The sequence below is a fragment of the Haliaeetus albicilla genome, chromosome 3 (assembly GCF_947461875.1).
Source record: "Haliaeetus albicilla chromosome 3, bHalAlb1.1, whole genome shotgun sequence".
Taxonomy (NCBI): domain Eukaryota; kingdom Metazoa; phylum Chordata; class Aves; order Accipitriformes; family Accipitridae; genus Haliaeetus; species Haliaeetus albicilla.
This window is the reverse complement of record NC_091485.1, coordinates 53,420,635-53,440,762: the sequence shown is the minus strand read 5'-3', so window position 1 is coordinate 53,440,762 and position 20,128 is coordinate 53,420,635. Positions and strand designations below refer to the sequence as shown.

General features: G+C 38.4%; 1 protein-coding gene across 8 annotated transcripts in view; it reads right to left on the bottom strand.

The window, feature by feature from the left end:
• Nucleotides 1-20,128, bottom strand: part of VPS13B (vacuolar protein sorting 13 homolog B) — a 486,539-nt gene that overhangs the window by 460,030 nt on the left and 6,381 nt on the right. For all 8 annotated transcript variants that reach the window (XM_069779759.1, XM_069779763.1, XM_069779764.1 and 5 more), the window contains exon 3: nt 17,704-17,847. In XM_069779759.1, coding sequence (XP_069635860.1) covers nt 17,704-17,847 — 144 coding nt within the window. The remainder of the gene's footprint in view (nt 1-17,703; nt 17,848-20,128) is intronic.

Sequence of the window (20,128 nt, the reverse complement as noted above, 5' to 3'; positions counted from 1 at the left end):
TAGTTTACGCTCAAATAGAGTCAGAACCATATAATTGCACCCCAAACTAAGAATCTGTGGGCCAGAATCATCAACCTCTAGCCAGGTCCAGCATGGCCAAACGGAAGATGAACACTCATCAGCCAGCAATACTGAAACAAGTCCATTCCTCACCAAATACTAAAACACTGGCCAATTCAGTGCAGTCAGGCCTCTGTGGTCTCATTACCTTGATAGCTGCTTTTAGTACTAGATCAAGATGAAAACTGGTGGGAGAAAAATCATTTCATTGGAAGCACCAAAGTTTACTTTCAGATTTCTAAAAAACTGTATTTTGGTATTTCTGTTTCAAATAAAGTTTTCCAACATTCCTGAAAGCAACACAACTTTACTTTGTGTGATCAAAATATTCTGCTCTTTTCACACACCAAAAAACCATCCACCTGAAGTGAAACGTGGCCATGAGACACACTAGCTCTGGGTGTGTCCAGCTCTCCAAAAGAACATCTCCCTGGTGGTGCACTGTAGCCACAGGACTCCTGTACTTTATTAGGCACTTCAGTGAAGAAGCCAACGGCAATGCTTCTGAGGAATCACAGCCAGAAACACAGTCCAGAATGGAGAACCAGACATCCAAGCTACAAGTCACAAAAAAGCAGCAGTTTAATTAGATACAACTCAATACTGAACAGTCCCAAAAATGTGAGGGTCCTGCTTTGACAACCAGGAAGATACTGCACTATGTTCTTCCAAACTCAGTATCTTGTTCCTTTTTTTTCAAGACAAAAGAGAAAGAAAGGCTAAAAACATTAGTATTTCACTAGAAAGAAAACATCATTTTGCAGAAATTATGTTTTCATCAAAAATGTCAAAAGTAAACTGACTGTGCAGCTGTAGCATGCTCTTTTTTCAAGTTAATTTGGGTCATACAGACACTGATAGAAGTGAATCTCAGCTTTTCCAACAACTATATGCACAGTTCACTTGGGTTTACTTTACTGAGAACAGAAGTGCTTAAACAATCAGTATATGAGTAATAAACCACAGTTTTATAAGCCACATTTATGAGTGGAATACTCTTAGATATGTAATAAATGATGAAAGGATGAGAGTATCTTGACCTTTAGATAACAGTCTTTAGGAGGGAAAGTTAACTGCAGAAGATTTAGCATCATCAACAACCAGAGGGCTTCAGATGAAAAGAACTGTTGTATACGCATAAGTAGATAAAAAAAGATGTCCACTGTTAACTCCATGCCACCCAATTGCTTTCAACTTTTATACGGATACAACCATAGCTCATTTTTGTACAAGTCAAGCAAAGTAGAACATCCTTAACAGAGCAGGAAATGAAGTTTTATTCGTTGCACAAAATAAATCAACAAAAATGTAATGTCTGTTGATGACAATGAAACCACTAACATATGCACTTGGGACTCTGATCTATTCTGTCCACCAGATGCTCCCTCCTTGTGGAAGGCTGGTAAAAAGAATTAGAGAGTTCACTGTGGCTTAAGCAGATTTTTCTCATGCTGTTAAGTATTTTTCTAGAGTTTTACTGCAAAAACTTAATGTTCTTCATGATTGTAAGCAAATATCTAGGATGAACAACCTATAGCCCACAGGCCATATGCTGTATGGCAGGACAATTCATCTAGCTTGTTCCCTTTGCCCCCCTCTCCTAAGAACCTCAGCTGCACACCAGATGACTGCACCAGAGCAGGCAGCCTGCTCCCCACAACCATTTTATCTAGGAGGCTCGTAGCCTCTCCCCATCATACAATAAGCCCATATTTAAATGCATGCTGGGAAAAGGGTTGAAGAGCTTCCAGGAAAGATGGCCACTTCCCACTGCCAGAACAATAAGTTTACCCCACAACCCCGTCACTGTCCACATCTGAGGAGCATATGGGAAAGAGGACCATCGGGAGCAGGCTGAATGAATAGTATGGAGTCAGCAGCACACTTATCCACCCTCTTTCTCAGGTCTTCATCAGGCCCTGCTAGGGACAAACTGCAGGGCAGAAAGCTTGAACACCTGGCATCCAGTAGAGATGCAGGAAGGCAGAGGCTTCCAGAAGGCAGCAGAACTACACACATATACAACACCATCCAGATGATAGTCACATACAGAAAGTGTCCCAGAAGCCATGAAATATGACACTCTCTTGCCAATGGGAGTAAAAAACAAACCTAAGAGCAGCCCACCCACCCAAAGGACTGGAACACAACTGCTCCCCACAGTAGACAGCAGAGCAGCATCGATTGCATTGATCAGGACACCACTCAGCTCACAGAACTGCATGGAAAACCACTGTGGTTCTTTGAAAAGTAGTCCCTAATTATCAACACAATTCTAAAATACCAGGACTAATGAGCTTTGGGCCTAATTCTAAGTAATTACACATTACTGCTGCTGCAGCAGCTGTTAGGTCATTTCAGGGAATTCTACGCTAACCTGAAATGCTGAATAATGCTGACAGGCTAACAGGGAAAGAAAAAGGGGGAAAAAAAAAAAAAGAAAAAAGGGCACTCCACTATCTCATGAAACCAAAATGCATTTTCAGCTTTAACTGAAAATACTTACAAATTAAATAAATCAAATCAATAGAGCCCTTTACATGACAAAATCTTCCAGAAGAATGATTAATGCATATAAAATAAAAAAGGGTAAAGCAGCTTTGTGTTCTTCATCCTCCAGTTAGGTGCAATGCATAAAGACTTAGATTGAAAAAGGACAGCATCTTACAGCATTCTGGGCTCTTTAGACCTTTGCATTTTGACAGATAGCCCTGCTAGACACCAACTAGTCCAAAGCTGATGGGTGCCTGGGTAAAGGAAACCAAGTGAGGATCCTCAGTAAGCCCGGGTGATGCTCTCAGGACATGGGTTTCTCAGCAAGTCAGAGACAGAACCACTAAACAAACATGCCAAAGAGAGCAGAGGAGAAAAAAAGAAAGAAAGAAAAAAATTACATTTCTCAATAGAAGGATCAAGTTTGCTCCATTTTCTCCAGAAGCAAAGAAATAAATATTTACAGCTAAATTCGTGTTTATTTAACAGTGGGAGTTAAACTAAGATGGATGACTGAGACAGCTGGATGGTCCAGGGCATTGCCAGCAGCACGGTACAATTTCCCTGGCGATCTGTGGCCTGTAAAAGGGTAAGACAGTGATTTCTTCCTTAAAAAAGAAAGTGCACATTTAAATCTGAACAAATACCCATTCTTTTGGAAAAAGTGCAGCTCGGTCAGATAGAGTTTATTGCCCATAAGTGTTCAAAATAAAACACAATCTATATTGGTTGTGCATCAAAATTATTTAGCAGGAGCCACTCTTTAAGTGCCGGTATTGTAAGGTAAGTCACAAGCACTAGGTGAAAAAAGGGAATTTTTCTGCTTAAGTTCAATAACTGTATCTAATAAATTATAATTGAATCACACCCTTTCAGAGAAAATACCACACTTTCCAAAAGGAACAAGCTGTAATTTCAGAGCACACTTTGTACTTGAAAGAATTAAGAGTATTTTGTCTTTTGGAATTTTAAGATACTTTTACCAAAGGTGGATAAATGACAGGTTTTTTCCACTACAAAATCTGTAATCATGCCCACTCCGAAATAGTAGGTTTTGCTATAATGAGGAGCTAAAACACATTCCAACAAATTTAACTATGCTTTAATCTATCAACAAACGAGGAAAAACTACTTCCTCTCCAAGGAAATATTTTTAAATGCATTACCTCACCTCATTCCCTGTTAAACCATACCAATCCAAACTCTTCACCCGACTACATGAAACAAAGCTGGATTGTAGGGTCCTGATTTGATGTCAGCTGGATTGGGACAAACCTGGAATTACTCCAAAGTAAATCAATTGAGGTATTCCAGGCCCACGCCAGGGAAAGCTGAATCAGAATCTGACCCTAGATTTCTAGGAGTTATGCCAAAAATTATATATAAATCCTTTCACCCTATACCTTAGAACAAAGACACTGACTATTGGCATTGCATTTCCTTGCTGTAAGTAGCTCAGAAAAAAAGCTAAGTAAAATCAGTAAAGATACAAGGATTACTCTTAATCTTTCTATGCTATACACCTGTATCTACACAGCAGAACAGTTTCTCTGTACTTTATAAAGAGAAATACACCACTTACATGTTACTATTTGCATTTGCCTTAGTAAACCTATTTTCTGGAATATAAATCAGCGAGGTTGTAGTATCTGAGTTTCACCTCTTATATGTACTTGCCCATCTGCAGAATTAAAGTAAATAAATACTTTTGCTGGTTTCTACTTTCAGTAATAAAGTGTATTGAAAAGACTAATATTGGGATTTTTTTCCTATAAACTTGGGAAAAAAACAAAGGTCTGTTCTGAAATGCAATTCTGTAGCAATAGTATTGCAGCAATCACTGTGTCTGTTCCTGTGCAAATGGGTTCCTTTCCAAAATTCAAGAATACATACCATGACAACACCTCCAATTACCAATTCACCAAATTAACCACAGCAAAAGAGAAACCAAACAACCTTTTCTAGCTGGTGCATCACCATGAACAGTGAAGACTTCTGGTGCGGCAACCTTGTTCTGAAAGCAGCTGGTACAGGTTTGAACCCTGAGCTATGTTAACAGCAAATGCAACTTGGCCTTATATTTGAAATTCAGTTTCATCAATAACATACAAGCCAGCTTCCACTCTCCAAACGCCTTAGTCCACACCATAAGGATGGAAAGGGACTGTGGCAGGGAGGAACGGGTCTGCTGGCTGTCTAACACAGACTGATTCAGTTAGTTACCCACCCAGGACTATCCCACAGGACAGTTCCTTAAATAGATGAACTTTTGTATCATCCTCTTAACTGTCTCCATAGATAGTCTCCCAATACATAAATTTACAGATACAGCATTTGTATTATGTTTTTAAGTGTTGGCACTCAGGATACTTATACATTTCCAAAATCATTATGTATTAACACACAAATTTCTGGCAAGATGTGCTATTTTCCCTGCTAATTTTGATGTGATATACTTGTACATATCTGTATGTGACAGGCAGTATCAAAGAAAGGTTAATAAGCTCAGAAGCATGTGTCATTGTATTCAAAACAGTCACTCTGAAGCAACTCCAAAGTTGTGCAATTAGTAGTTTTCTTAAGTTTATTCAAAATGCAATAGTTTGTTAAATTCCACTGTACCTCCATGCATGACCTGCCAAAGCAGATGTGGTTTGGAGGTTAAAAGTCTTTGGAGTGCAAGATACTAAAAGCATGAGATACAGAGCCAAAGACTTATCTTCAAGGGGACCTATGTCAGGAGTGAATTTCCAGAAGACCTGAACAGCCAACAGCCCTGTCACTTTCTGGAGGTACCAGTAAGTTTGATAAGTTTTCTCCAACATGAGCACTGGAAGTTGATTTTAGAAAATTCATGTACTTAGACAGCTACACACCCTTCATACTCATACATATCCCAGAGACAGTAAATAGTTTAAATTTAACACCGGTAATCTCAACTGAAATATATAAGCATATGCAAATCACTAGTGTTAACGGGAGGTAGTAATAGCTTTTTCTACCTACTAACCTGTTGACTTTATTTTTTAGAAACATACCACGTTAAGCTGCACTAAAAGCAATTCTAGTGTACTCATATTCAAATCCACCACAGCTTTGAGACCCACAATGTACTCCGAAGTTCTAAAACGTGAGTTACAGTGGTCATCACCGCATTAACTCCAGTATTTAACTTATTATGTCATCCATTTCCTTACTATGATGTTGGTTTGCTATAGGTAATCCCTTCAATTCCCTAGCAGCACAGCCACTTCAAAGAAAAAAAAAAAAGTACTAGATACTATCCTAGCTGGTACAGAACAAAACTATTATTTACATTTCAACAGCGCACTAACTGGTGTTTTGCCAAGAGTTCAACCTGACATTCAGTTTCCAAGTTCATTTTGCAGCCTAGAAATCCCTTGCATATCTTCTTTCCCTTCTCTCTCCACACAGCAAATTCAGCTGATTTGATCTATAAACAACCATAACATTCACAATCTTAATGTAAATTTTCTAGAATATAGCTCTACTAGTATAAATACTCAGTCTGGGGTCTGCAGTTTCCTAGTGGTTACAAAACATGTGAAGACAGTTCATGAAAGAACTCCAGAAGAAAAAACTGCTTTAGTTTGTTTGAGGGAAGGCAGCAACGAAGTTAAATACACATTGACTACCATTCATCTGGGCATACGTGACAGTGCCTCCCCACAAAAGTCAGAAAACAGCTCTTCACTGCTATCACTACCTTACTAAAAAGTGGAATAACAGTGAAATTATGACTATGTAAAGCAACCGTTTACCTATGTACTACGTGCTATTCCTATTTCCTGTCCCAACTGTTCCTCCTTACCATCAAGCAATAATGAAATGAAAAACATGGGAAGCTGTCTTTGGTATGCATAGATACAGACACACATATATACACACACACAAACTAAAGAACCAGCTTTCTACATCCATACAGCACAACAGGTAAGTAGGTCTGCTGCTTCCTTACTTGTTAAGTAACACCACAATCCTCCAAGCAAGGGAATCTAAAGCAACAAAGTAGGAAATAGGGAACTACAGTTTTAAATGAGTAAAAGCAGCAACATCAGCTTCCTCCGAGATGAAAACTCTTCCTCTCCACATGGGCAACACTGCTAAACTGTCAACTTTTGAACTACTTCACAGGAAAAAATGGGAATAACAACAAAAGTAGGATATGTATGGATGTTAAGTGTCAAAGAAATGTGTAAGAGGCAGCTCACTAAAGTGAAATTGTATTGCCGGACAGAACTCATACAGAGATGAGCACAGAAACATGATTACCTGTGCAGAAGAGACAAACACCTGCTTTTGGTTAAAATAAATCCAGATTTTGTTAACACTGGCATTTGGTACAGGTTTATAAGTTTTCATGTGCATGACTAAAGAGAAATGTGCATATTTGGGGGTCAAACAGTTTTACTGGCTGTTGGCATACATAATTTGATTTCTAATTTTTTTTTAATGGAACATAACTTGCCAGTAGCAAGTTACAGTCACATACCAGAATCAATTTTAGAGAATGCTATGGAAGTAAAAATAAAAGAGGAAGGGAGGAAAGACACAGAGAGAGAAATGGGTTAAAATGACTGTTACTTGTGCCCTATTTGATAACAATAAAATATTCTCAACTACATGCAGGTTTCCACAACTAAAACATGGTGAAACACTTCAGCCAGGACATACTCCCAGCACGGCTTGCAGCTTCTATGCCAACAAATCTCTACTCTTAATATACTCCAGTTCTAGGGAGTCTCACAGATTGATATCTAGCTCTTGTTTTCAGAAACGCTAGCCCATGTGCAACAAGCTCATAACACTTCAATTTTCAGCAAATGAAAATAATTATTTTCCATCAACAATGATAGTAGTGAGAAAAATTTTATGAACATGTTTATGAACATTTGTTGATTTAACGCTAAATTTTGAGATTCTGAATTCTCACCATGTTATTTCTCAATCAACTCAGTTTTGAAAATGGATCCAGTCTGCTCCTTCACTCTACATTGAGCTGAAACTGCAGAGTGCATTGACATGGCATCACAACAGACTGACACCAGGTCTTGAATATCCTCTAGTCCCAGAAGACAACTCTTGGAAGAGGAAAAAAAAAGCATTGGCTATCATTCACTTCAGCAGGTCAGCTGATAACCACTCAATATATAATTTAGTGCGATGAGACTGATCAGACAAGAATGCATTTAGACAACACAGCTAAGCAGAGCTGAGCCTTTCCTACACTTGGTGTCTTCTCTGTATGCCATCTTTGGTCCCCACCGGCTCACCCAGCAAACTAATTCAACCCACTAACCCAGAACAAAGAAATCAAGCAACTTCATCACCTTCTGAGGGCTGGTTCTTTTTTCTGCAAGATAAGCAAATTGTCCAATTCACCTCACAGCAAGACACATGCCAGCATGTGGGAAGAAATAGGCTAAAGCTGGAAGCAAGATCGAAGGCACTGAGTGAGCTCCATCAGCCAAGTAAACTGAAGGAAAGACTACAAGAATCAAGACAAAATACTCACAAGCCTGAGAAAAGCTGCTGAGATATTATTGCACTAGTTTGACAAAATCATATTTTACAGAACTTGGGAACACTGACAGAGGAAGAAGAGACCTAACATGGAAGAGTGAGGAGGTTACAAAAAGAAGCGGAATCAACTTCTACAGCCAAATATCAAAGCACAATTATAGCTAAACTGGAGTTCTAAGTAGAAAGGAAGAAGCCCACATTTTCAGCGTTTAAAAAAGAAAGAAAAAAAAACTTAGAAATAAAAAAGAAAGAAAAGAAAGAAAAAATAGGGAATAAACAAAAATAAAGGAGGGGGAAGTGAAAGATTAATTTAAAAGTGTCTGCCCAAAAGCCAAAGGCTTTAAAAAAGTACAAATCAGAAACACGTCGCATAAAGCACTGATTTCTGCTGAAATACGATCCAGAAAACTGCAAGCCCCATATCCACATCTATTTTAGAACAAACCCATGAAATAACTGTGTTCTAGTAATCTGCTCTGAAGAAAAAAAAATAATAATAATTTTCAAAGCATAGGAGAAAATAATAATAAACTACTAAAACTGAAATATTATGACAGATTCAAGAAATTCAGCTCTATGCAGGATTCCCCAAAAGATTCATACATGTGGAAAACTACTCTGTGTCCAAAATCAGGATTATATCTTTCCAAAATACAGCATCCTGACAAGGTTCCACCAAAAAAAAAAAAAAAAAAAAAAAAAAAAGAGAGATTTCTCAGCTAGTCAGGTGTTCCAAGGCAAACAAATGAAATTCTTCATGTAAGCATGCTACCCTCATCTGATTAAAGTATGTATTTAGAATTACCTGTAAAGGTACAAAAGCTTACAGGACCACTACCCCAGAAAAACACCTCTCCCCTTCACATCCATCAGGTGACTTTAATCTCTTCTCACCTAACCCATTTGTCCATTTGCTTGCACCAGCCTTCCTCCATGTACTACTCCTATCTACATTATCCTTTCCTCTTGCTACTTGAGAAAGGCAGATCTCCAACTGATGTTCTGCATAAGACCAACTAACTTCAAAAGGCATGCTCCAAACACGTTTCTTGCGCTAAGCTAGCAACACCATAAATCTGATACAAATTGTGAAGTGCCTACTTTTGCAAATATACCTGGAACACTACAGCAAGTCAGAGAGGACTCCAGAAGAGCTCTCTTGGAAACGTACATATCCTGCAACTATCCAGTTAACTCAAACTTTACCTGCTAAAGGAAGAAAACTGGAGCTGCAGTCTCTGCAGCTGCAGGGTTGTTTAACAGCCCATAGAAAGTTCATACATTAAATGACATACACAGCTAGCACGACACAAGCATTTGAAAAAAAGCTCAGCCTCTAAACCTGGGAGTTAAAATGAAGTTCATGTGCACTTATACGTATAAAGAATCAAAACATTAATGTATATAACCCATGTTTATACATAAGTAAATATATTTCTGTCCTTAAATTTAAAGGACAATTAAGCTGTCTTTTTGGAGGGCAATGGCTTGTTTAAAACTTGAAAGTGTTATTTCCTCTTTGGAAAGGCCATGTTTCCGAATGCACAACAGACATCTTAAAAAGTCAATGAGCCAGTCTAAGCCAATATAGCCAAACAGTAATAAAAACCAAATAATCTTTAATTCTAAATATTTAAATTCCAGAAAAGCAAAAAAAGCAATTTAGAATAGATCACAAGAAGCCTAGTCCGTATGCCTACAACAAACCAATTGTATGAGTGTACTAAAAGATACAAAGTACCACAAGTCATGACAAGGCAACTAGGGAACCTGAGGTCTTGAACCTCAACAAAACCCCAACAGTTGGCAGGCTTTATTACTTCTGAAGAAAGTCGGTTTTAAACAGCAGTCCTCCACCAGTACAGCAGCTATAAGATAATATGTCCATGTCAAATTAGCTTTACAGCTACGAGCACTACATTATGAAGACTGCCCTTGAACCATTTTTTGCAAACTGAAGCAAACCATCAGTTTAGAAAGAGGTAGCTCGGGACAGAAGGAACAAAAGAACAGGAATTTTAGAGCTAGACTTCTAAAATGTTAAAAGCAGAAACTTCTTGCTCTCTACCAGTATTGGATTAGGTTTCCACAGCACATAGGAGAACAAAATAAACAGCAGCAACACTATGAGGTATCTACACAGGATAATGAAACCTTGAGGTTTGTCAGTAGGAAGGACATAAGGACTTCACTTGTTCATGCCTAAGAAAGAAATTTCATGATGACAATCTGAAGTGCAGCTGCACTGCTTAGTCTTGCCTCTGTCCGTTACCTTCTTTATCACTGCATCCTCATATGCCTAAAATTCTTCCAATTTACTCTGAAGTCTTCTTGACAAATGATCTCATACCAAAATGTTCTGCTGTTTATACAGAGTTCAAGACACTGCTGGAAGTAGGATATGAGTATTAATTTGCTGTCTCCTGTCCACATCAAATATGTAAATATCAAGCGCTGGTATTTGCCTGTAATATGGGACCTCCTTGACTACCACAGACAGTTTTCCTTTTTCTTCTAGTTTGAGAGAGAGTACATTCTGAGAGCAACTCCAGACTATTTGCAGAATGTTTGCTACTTAAATCATTATAAAAATGAACAGAGTGATAAAAATCTATCATTCTGGAAGCTTAGATTATGCTTTCTTACCATGTAAACTTTTTCCTGAACCCTTGGATAAGATGAACATACAAATTTACCACATTCTCAGAGGTGCTTTTATAAAGGAGGAGAGGGGAAAATAAAAAAAAGTGGTGCTTGCATCATGTCCATAAAGAGATGTTTCATGAGATGGCTACTGTCACAGACACGCTAACTATGAAAAGCGGAGAAGCAGGCATTAAATGTGGGTTAGACAGACTTTCTGAACCTAGACAGCCAGAACAACTTCTGAGAAAAAAAATCAACTGGTCTAGTGGGATTCACTGTGCTCTTAATCTGAGACGACACCATGGCTAGTGATCACAGAGTATTGATTCTATTAACAACTCACACAAGACAACCATTCTCATTAATTTCAGTTCACCGCTGGAGCACAATTACCATGCTCCTAGAGTATATTTTCCTTTTAGTTTCACCCAAAAGGGATCCAGCTTATTAGTTCTGAGACCATCCCACAATGGAGGTCAAAGCACAGTAAGCCTAGGCAGCCAGGAGATTTCTTCAAAAGCACAAACTCGATCTGAACTACACCACAAAGAGGTATACAGAGAAGGTTTTGTTCAGAAAACAATGGGGAAGCTGAGAAAAGGCAATATTTACTAACTAGATACTATTGCTCCAGCTGCTTACAAGCACTGGAGGGAAAACTGTAACTACACACACAGCTCCTGGCAGATTCCTTATCTTGCAACACCTACACTGAGCCCATACCCTTGCCTTGCACTCTCTTCATTACACTTAAAATTTGCAAAGTGCATCCATTTGAACATAAAAAAAACTATCGAAAATCATTGGTGTTACACAATCTCAATACATTTTGTAATAATGACCAGGCTGATTTTAGAATCATGGAATCATTTAGGTTGGAAAGGACCTTTAAGATCATAAGAGTCCAACCATTAACTGTTTTGACAATATCCCTCTTCAAATGAGCTGCATTCAAAATCTGAGCTCCTTAGTAAGAACACAGCCCCAACTACATTTTTGACTGCTTTTCTGTTCCTGAATCTGCTACCACAGTAAACATGCCTGACACAGTGTACTTGGCTTCTCTTTTTAAAGACATATAATGTTGACATTTGCAGGACTAAATATTTCAATGAATGAAACTATCGAGTTTTAAATCTTTCTAATAGCATTTAATTTTCAGCCAGTTGGAGAAAGTGTTTCGAAGACAAGCTGGCAGAAAGAAAGGAAAACTTGTTTACACCTTTCACGTACATATGTACTGTCATGATAAAAAACTGGGAAAATGTTACGATAACCAGAAAGTTCTGTCACAATAAACAGAAAGTTCTGTTACAGTGGGCACTCATACCTTCCCTGTCTTGCTTGGTTGTCCACTGTTTGGCTGCTTAGAACAGCGTCCTCCTAGTCAGATTCTTCTCACATAAACAGTTACATGTATTCTGAAGATACTGGGACAGTTTATCATGCCTTGTTCCTATGGGTGTTCTCAGAAGCTAGGTACAGCACTGCCAATGAAGATGTCATCCAGTACTGCATGGAGCAGAAAGCGAAAGTGCTTACTATCCCAAGTCTTGTTCTGTAGCAGAAACACCTAAAAGCAAGGCTCACTCACACAGACTAAGCACTAGGATTGGGTCAGGATTGCTCCTCTATCTTTGCCTGTTGGCAGCACACCAACGTTGGAAGCTCTGCTAGGGGCCAGCACAAGCACAGAAGGAATCAAGTGGGACCACTCATACCTCTCATAGTAATCAGCTTCAGACATTTGAAATCACCATGACTTAGCCCTGAAAAGGACTTCAAAAAGAAACATGCTGACAAATTCACATGAAAACTGTCCAAAATTACTAACATGGTAACAGGCACTTAGGTAAGCAAGCCAGCTATTCAGGTTGAAGCAACACAATGGCAGTGGAAGGACTTCTACAGCTAGAGCATTAAGAAATGTGCCCATAGGTGTCTGAACAAATTCACAGCAAAGGCAGTTTCTTCTTTTTGCAAGCAGAATTACTGCAATCTAAAATGTCAGATACCTTGCTTTTAAAGTCTTTTCATATGAAACTGCTTAGTAGAAAAAAATAGGTAAGTTATATAGTCACTCTTGCTTGCCCGGCTAAAACATATGAATATTAATCCAGCTTTAAGCAAAGCTGTTCAGTACCTCCTCTTCAGCCACTCACATGAAAACCCTGGAAATACAAAGACAAGTGTCTGAACCAAATGCTGCAAGGCCTTCTCTAGCAGCTCTTGCAGCCTGCCTTTACTAATTCCTCTACTGAAAGAATAAGTTTAATAAATGTTTTTGCAAGAGTTTTGTGGGACATGGTATTTCTCCCTCAGAAAGATAATATCCTTTAAAGAGACTCTCCTACCTAAAGCACTTTTCACATGAAACAATTCATAGAAAACATAAGAACTCTTCAGACTGGAGCTCTTGACAGAAAATGGCATAAAACCCAAACAAAGGCTCTGCCAAACCTTCCTGAATCTTTGGAAAAGATTAAACTACTTAAAGTACAATTTAGACAAAGGAATTTATTTTAATTAAAAGTAATAGGGAAAACTGTTCTTGTTACTTATATATACTCATTTGTATGCACACACACACAGAAACAGATAAAATTCCCTTTGTTATATTAAGCTATTAAAACACAAATAAAAGCAGCATGAACTGACTGCTTAATGATGAATTTCATATTCATTGTTAACCTGAGATTATGATTCAAAACTAGCTGATGACATAGCTTGCTTCCTATAGGGCAGCTCTCAATTTAATCTTCACCTTAAACTTTGCATACAAGTGTTAAAACTCAATATCAGATTTACTGAACTAAAGATACCACTGTGCAAATGCATAAGTACCAAATGAAAATATTTTAAAAATAAAGACCTTGAGCTTCTCCATGAGCAAATGAAAAGCAGAAAGGTGGGTCAATAAAGGCAGTTAGTCCTCTGACTTCAAGTCTTACCACATTTTTGCTGTCACTGAACAGCATACATATACACTCAAACGGAGAAAATGGCACCGGTTGTCCATACAGCCACATTCAATTAAACTACTACAAGCCAGATGAGAAGGAGAAAAACAGCAAAGCACTGCTTCGGACCTGGAGCTAGCTTTACCACCTAAGCAAAAACTTTATATAACTATACCCTCATCAAACACAAGCCTCCTGTCTTCACTTTCAAAATCCTTCATAACCTGTCTGCACACCAATCTACCATCTCAATCATTTCCCAGTCAAGATCAATTTCTGCTTTGACCATTCTTTGATGGCAGTCTCTACTGATTTTCAGATAAGAATATGACAGTATGCATCTGCTATTCTGACAGTCATGCTTGTGGGCTGTTCTCCACTGTCTCCACAAAGTTGTTATATTCCTTCAAAACCTCCTTCATAATGCCTCATAAAAGGAACAGCGTTTAATTGCCTGTATGGTGATCCAAACAACTACTTGATTTCCCTGTGCCCCTGTAAGTGCTTGTATCTAACAGTCTTCCCCGATTCCATAATTAGTTATCCTTGGAGTAGATAGAGTTTTCATCTTCATACACATCAGCATATTACTGATGCACTGCGTTCTGGTTAAAGGCAAGGACTCAAAAGTGAAGCAGTAATACAGATACTGCATTTCTCTTTGAATCTCCTCATTTGCATCAGTTCCAAGACTAAAAACCACAGAATTGAAGGTTGAACATAAAGAAGATTAGTCTTGTGGTTAGTTATAATGTCAGGAAGGTGAAAGAAACAGACACAGGCTTGTCCTTCCCAATTTGCACAGTCTGAATTTAAAGCCTCTGGTTTGGGCACAGAGGTATTGTGGCATGGAGGGGGGAAGAGAAATGAGCAAAGAATTTCAAATAGCTTTAAAAAAAAAAAAAAAAAGAAAGAATTTGGATAGAAAAGGAAAATGTTAAGAAAGGTCCAACAGGACAAAAAAAGGAGAAAAACTCTAGGAGGAAAGACAGCATCAACAGAGGTTTAGCAAGGGGATTTCAATTCTAGATGAAAGTCCTGAGATTTAATATAATACTAGAACTTTAACCATCCTCTAAAACAATACATAACTCTCATGAAGAACAGTCTCATGAGAGTCAATTACCATAACTTATCAAATACAAGTCAGGCAAACTTCAGAGCCACATTTAAGTGCTTAAGAATACATTTCAAATCGTACTTACCAACATATTTCATTAATTTTATAACATCATATATGGTCATACTTAGAACTCAGTGCTGCATAAGATTACATTCAGGAGCAAAAACACAGGCACAGTTCCATTAAGCTGACAGATATCAAAAAGTAATGCAAAATGCCTCCCACCCAATTTCTACTTCAATTACTGGCATTAACTAAATTCATAACCAAAACAGCACATACAAAGCATGTTCAATAGAACACCACTTTAATCACTGCAAAGTTCTGTTCCTGATGGACTTAAGTTTCATTTTCTTATAAAGTAGCCACATTTATTTAACTTTCTAGTTTTAGAAGTGGTAGTATCACCTGTAGAGAAGGAAAGGAAGAAAAAGCACAGAAAACAGGGGAATAGCAATTACCTTCAAAATGCTCAAAGTTCAAAATTCACTAAAAAGACCACTAACTCTACACTGTGGATTTTGTATATCACTGGGTGAACTTACCACTTATACAACATTTCTGCTTAGAAAAGGAGATTATTAGCATAAAACTAGAAGTTGAGCCATTACCGTCTACTCCAAACTTTTCTCTCAGCTGAGGAGATGCTGCAATAGCATAAACAACAAAAAAACCCCACCAAACTAACATTGAAACTGAACTAACAATGACACAGCATCAGAATAAAGCACAGATGTACAAAAACATTCCCGGGGACTGGCACTCTTCAAAAACATACAAAGGGAGAGAGTTTTTTGCTCACAAAAATCTCTAGGCTCCACTGGACAATAGCTTCAAACAATGCCATGTATTTTAATCCCCACACGTCATCAAAATAAACGTTCTTTGAAATAGCCCCTTTCCAAAGAATACACAAAGTTGAGGTCAGAAACTTTACTTTTTCTCAGGTGAAATTATGCATGTGCTCATTAGAAGTTTCAACTGAGGAGGGAAATGCACGATCAAGCCAATAAGTTTGAGAACTAAACTAAACTTTCTTGCTAATTATGCTCTTCACCGATATGAAGTTCTTGGCAGAACAGTTCCAGTTGGATCTAAATTCAATGAAAGGTCATTTTTCTACCATTTTCCACAGAAATATTCTATTTCATTCAGGTTTTTCATTCACTGACTACAAAGACTTTTATGACAATTGGTTTTAGCCAAGTACACTGTTACACTGGAAGTTAGAACACAAGAATTTGTCAAAACATTTTCTTTTTATAAAACACTTTCAAATAGTAATTCAAGAAATAAAATTCAAGCTGTCAACTTTTTAAACCATGTCCTCAGAAAACAGCACAAAAGTGTTTTCATTTACATTCTTGTTAGTCAAAGGTAATCCTTCTATGGCACAGACCCAAATTTTACCCTCCTGAGCGTACATACCACTGAATAATTTGTTCAAATGTCAGTTGCAATTTTCAAAAATCCTTTCTTGCCTCTGAATCTTAAACATCTGTAACAAATAATTGTTTTGAGAGGGCTTTACATTTGTGACACTTGACCTTTTGCTGTATGCACCACAAAATTTAAGTTTCAAATACCATGCAAGCAGGAAATCTGATCATTCCAGCAGTAGCCATCTGCATGGTCCAATATTAAATATTAGTTCTGGGTTGCACAAAGTCATGGGCTACAGATCTTCTTCTGCAACTTCTATAATTAGTTGCAATTTGCTGCTTCTAAAACACATTTCTCATGGAACATCTGGCCTCAAAATCTTACCTTAACATTGGAAAAGTACTTAGCATTGGCTGTTGGTGTGCGTAGATGTGTGTATATGCACATACGCACATAGATTAAGTGTAACCACAGAATGCAAGCATATGCTTTGTGGGTGGCATACCTGGGACTAGAGATTTCTACTCCAAGCCTTTTAGCCCTGGAACTGTAAAAGAATATTACAAGAAATATCAAGCATAAAGGAAAATTTTTTTTCCAATGTTCTTGCTGGCTCATATCTAATTATTGATTTTAAATGTTAACAACTCATCAAGCACCCTACCAAACACTTGAGAGCTTTGAACAAATTGAAATTTTCTTTTGCATGATCCTTAATATAACTGGAGGACTCTGTTGAAATTGAAATGTGAACAAGGCCTTAACAAAAAAAAAAAAAAAAAGGCAAGCCACAAAACCTCTCTAGAGTTAGAGCACCACTGACTAAAAAAACAAGTTCAACATTAACATACCCAAGTACTTTTTGTTAACTAAGTTAGACATGTAACAAAATTGAGCCACTGCATATTTCAGCTTCATTGTGTCAGAAGGAAATCTTTCCTGAGCCTGTGAAACAGCATAATGGACAAATCATTGTGAGCAAATAAACAAAAGCCCTTTGAGACCCTTACATGTAAGAAGTCTTCCAAATACACTCAAGCAAGTACTATAACTTCTAAAGGGAAATGAGAATTACACTCCAGGATCTTTAAAGCATTCCTTCAATAATAACAACACATCTTTTGAAAAATGCCCAATGCTCAGTGGTAACGCACACAGCTGTCAAGCAACCAGCACTGCTTCTTAGGAGGCAGAAGCTTGAAGCACACAGGATGCTATATTCCTCTTGAAGTCCATTTCTTGTCTAGTCATAGGAAAATTCTGGCAGAGCACTATTAACAAGCTTTTACATCTGCAAGAACATAGCTACAGCTAATAAAGAATTTAAAATAAGCATAAAGGAAGATACTAGCCACGATGAGAATAACAACATTAGCCTCTTGGAAAATAACAGGGCCCGCAGCTTCACATGCCTGATTCTTCAGATGGCTTTAAAGAAAGTGACCATTCTCATCAACCTCTCCATGTTAGAAAAGCATTCATCAAATTTCTTACCTGAGCTCCATCCTTTAATTTCAAGATGCATTCCATTGTATTGATAGTGATGACAACTGGTTCCGATCCCAATTTTGTCCATGGCACATGAATCCGAAGTTCATGAATATGCCCACTTAAAAAAGTAAATGGTAGTTTCAGCTCCTAACAACAACAAAGAGATGAATTAAATACTGAAATATATCAAAATTCAAGACACATTTGTAACTTAAAATTGTACAGTTCTAGCATAAAACATAATTCAAAATTTATTCTCCCTCTCCAAATCAGCAGCGTCCCATGGGGCTTGGCAATTGGCTTTATAATCGCTTGCACGCTTACATTACAATTAGTCTGTTCAAAGAAGACATTTGGATTACCAGGTCCTTGATAATAAAAGACAGTTTAAAACCACATCTCTTGCGTGAAGTAACTGCAAAGTGTGTCACTATTCAAGGAGCAAGTAGGTATTAACCAGGTGAAAGTAAATACATTGATATGCAGCCTGCATTATTCCAAAGAACATAAATTTGGAACTAAACAAACATTGACAAAGCCACAGCAAGGCAATTTCTTCCAAAATATTTCAGTACTTTGAGTTGCAAGAGCTCCGTGCTCTTAAGATCAGCCCATTGTTGCCCCATTCACAAACTGCTCAGTAAATACAAAGTTACTAAATTCTTCATTGGCAAAACCTCCTCACCAAGGCCTACCATGGATGTCACACTGCTTTAAAAACTGGTCCAAGTCAGTCCAGAACTCCTAACAAATGCCTGGCACTCCACCCAGTCAATGCATAGATCACACCTCTATAGGACAGCCCCAGTGAGCCAGCTGCTGTATGCAGCAAGGCAGCAGGAAACAAGGTGCCAAGGTTTAGATAAATTCTTTGGATACAAAGTGTTGAAATTTGCCCAGTAGCTTCAGGGGTTCTCCTGGGAAGCATGAGCTTAACATTTATCAGACAGAACGGTCAGGCTAGAGACCTGGGCCCAGGACTAGAAATCAAGACTTAGAATAATGAAAATAGGTGCTTAGTGCAAAATAAAGAAACAATATTTGATATTATGCCAGAATTTTAAGTCAGCGTTCTCAATACTAAGTATTCTAATGATGAGGCTTCAATGATGATACATCTTCTTACCTTTCTGATCTCCTATCCTGGCATTTTTGGCTATAAAGTTTTAAAGTTTTAATGGGGAAAAAACAATGGATGTCTTCACTTGGAGTTGCTTATAGCTTGGTGTTTGCATCTTCATCTTAGATGCTTGGAACTAAAGGTGGAAATCTTCTCAGGTTGAGAAAGAAGTGAATCTAAGTGTCCTAGGTGCTCGGTGATAGTTTCAGCCATTAGAATACAATATTTTCAGTTGGAAGGGACCTACAACAATCATCCAGTCCAACTTCCTGACTACTTGCGGGCTGACCAAAAGTTCAAGCATGTTATTGAGAGCCTTTTCCAACTGCCTCTTAAACACTGACAGGCTTGGGGCATCGACCACCTCTCTAGGAAGCCTGTTCCAGTGTTTGACCACCCTCCCAGTAAAGAAATGCTTCCTAATGTCAAGTCTGAACCTCCCCTGGCACAGCTTTGAACCATTCCCATGCATCCTATCCCTGGATACCAGGGAGAAGAGATCAGCACCTCCCTTTCCACTTACCCTCCTCAGGAAGCTGTAGAGAGCAATGAGGTCACCCCTCAGCCTCCTTTTCTCCCAACTAGACAAATGCAAAGTAAGTCCTTAGCCACTCCTCGTAGGACATTCCTTCCAGCCCTGTCACCAGCTGTGTTGCCCTCCTCTGGACACATACAAGGACCTTCGCATCCTTCTTAAATTGTGGGGCCCAGAACTGCACACAGTACTCAAGGTGAGGCCGCACCAACGCTGTGTCCAGTGGGATAATCACCTCTTTTGACGGGCTGGTTATGCTGTGTTTGATGCACCCCAAGATGCAGTTTGCCCTCTTGGCTGCCAGGGCACACTGCTGACTCATACTGAGCCTTGTGTCAACCAGCATCCCCAGATTCTTAACTGTTGTGTTCTTTAGTAAACTCAGGGACATAAAACTTTGTTCAGAACTTCAGAATTTCCCTGGCAAAACTGGGCAACCCAGGGCTTAAGCACCTTTGCACCTTGGCTCAGTTTAGGTACTTATATGCTTCGATTCAGTACTCCTATGAATGAGTAGAAGTTAAATAGAGAAGGTCCATGAAACTCTGAGGGAGGTCAAGCAAGCAAGTTGCTAGGGAATTTCAAACATCCAGAAGTGGATCCAGAAAGCCTGTTTTCCTGCACTGCTTGACCCTAGACCTATCCCTGCTGTATAGAAGTTCTACACGAATAAAATTTGAGGACAAGTGGATTTTGCATTTCGTACTTGACATATATTATAAAGTCTACCTATAGAATATTTCTGTGAAGCTAGTTAAGTCATCATTTGCCTA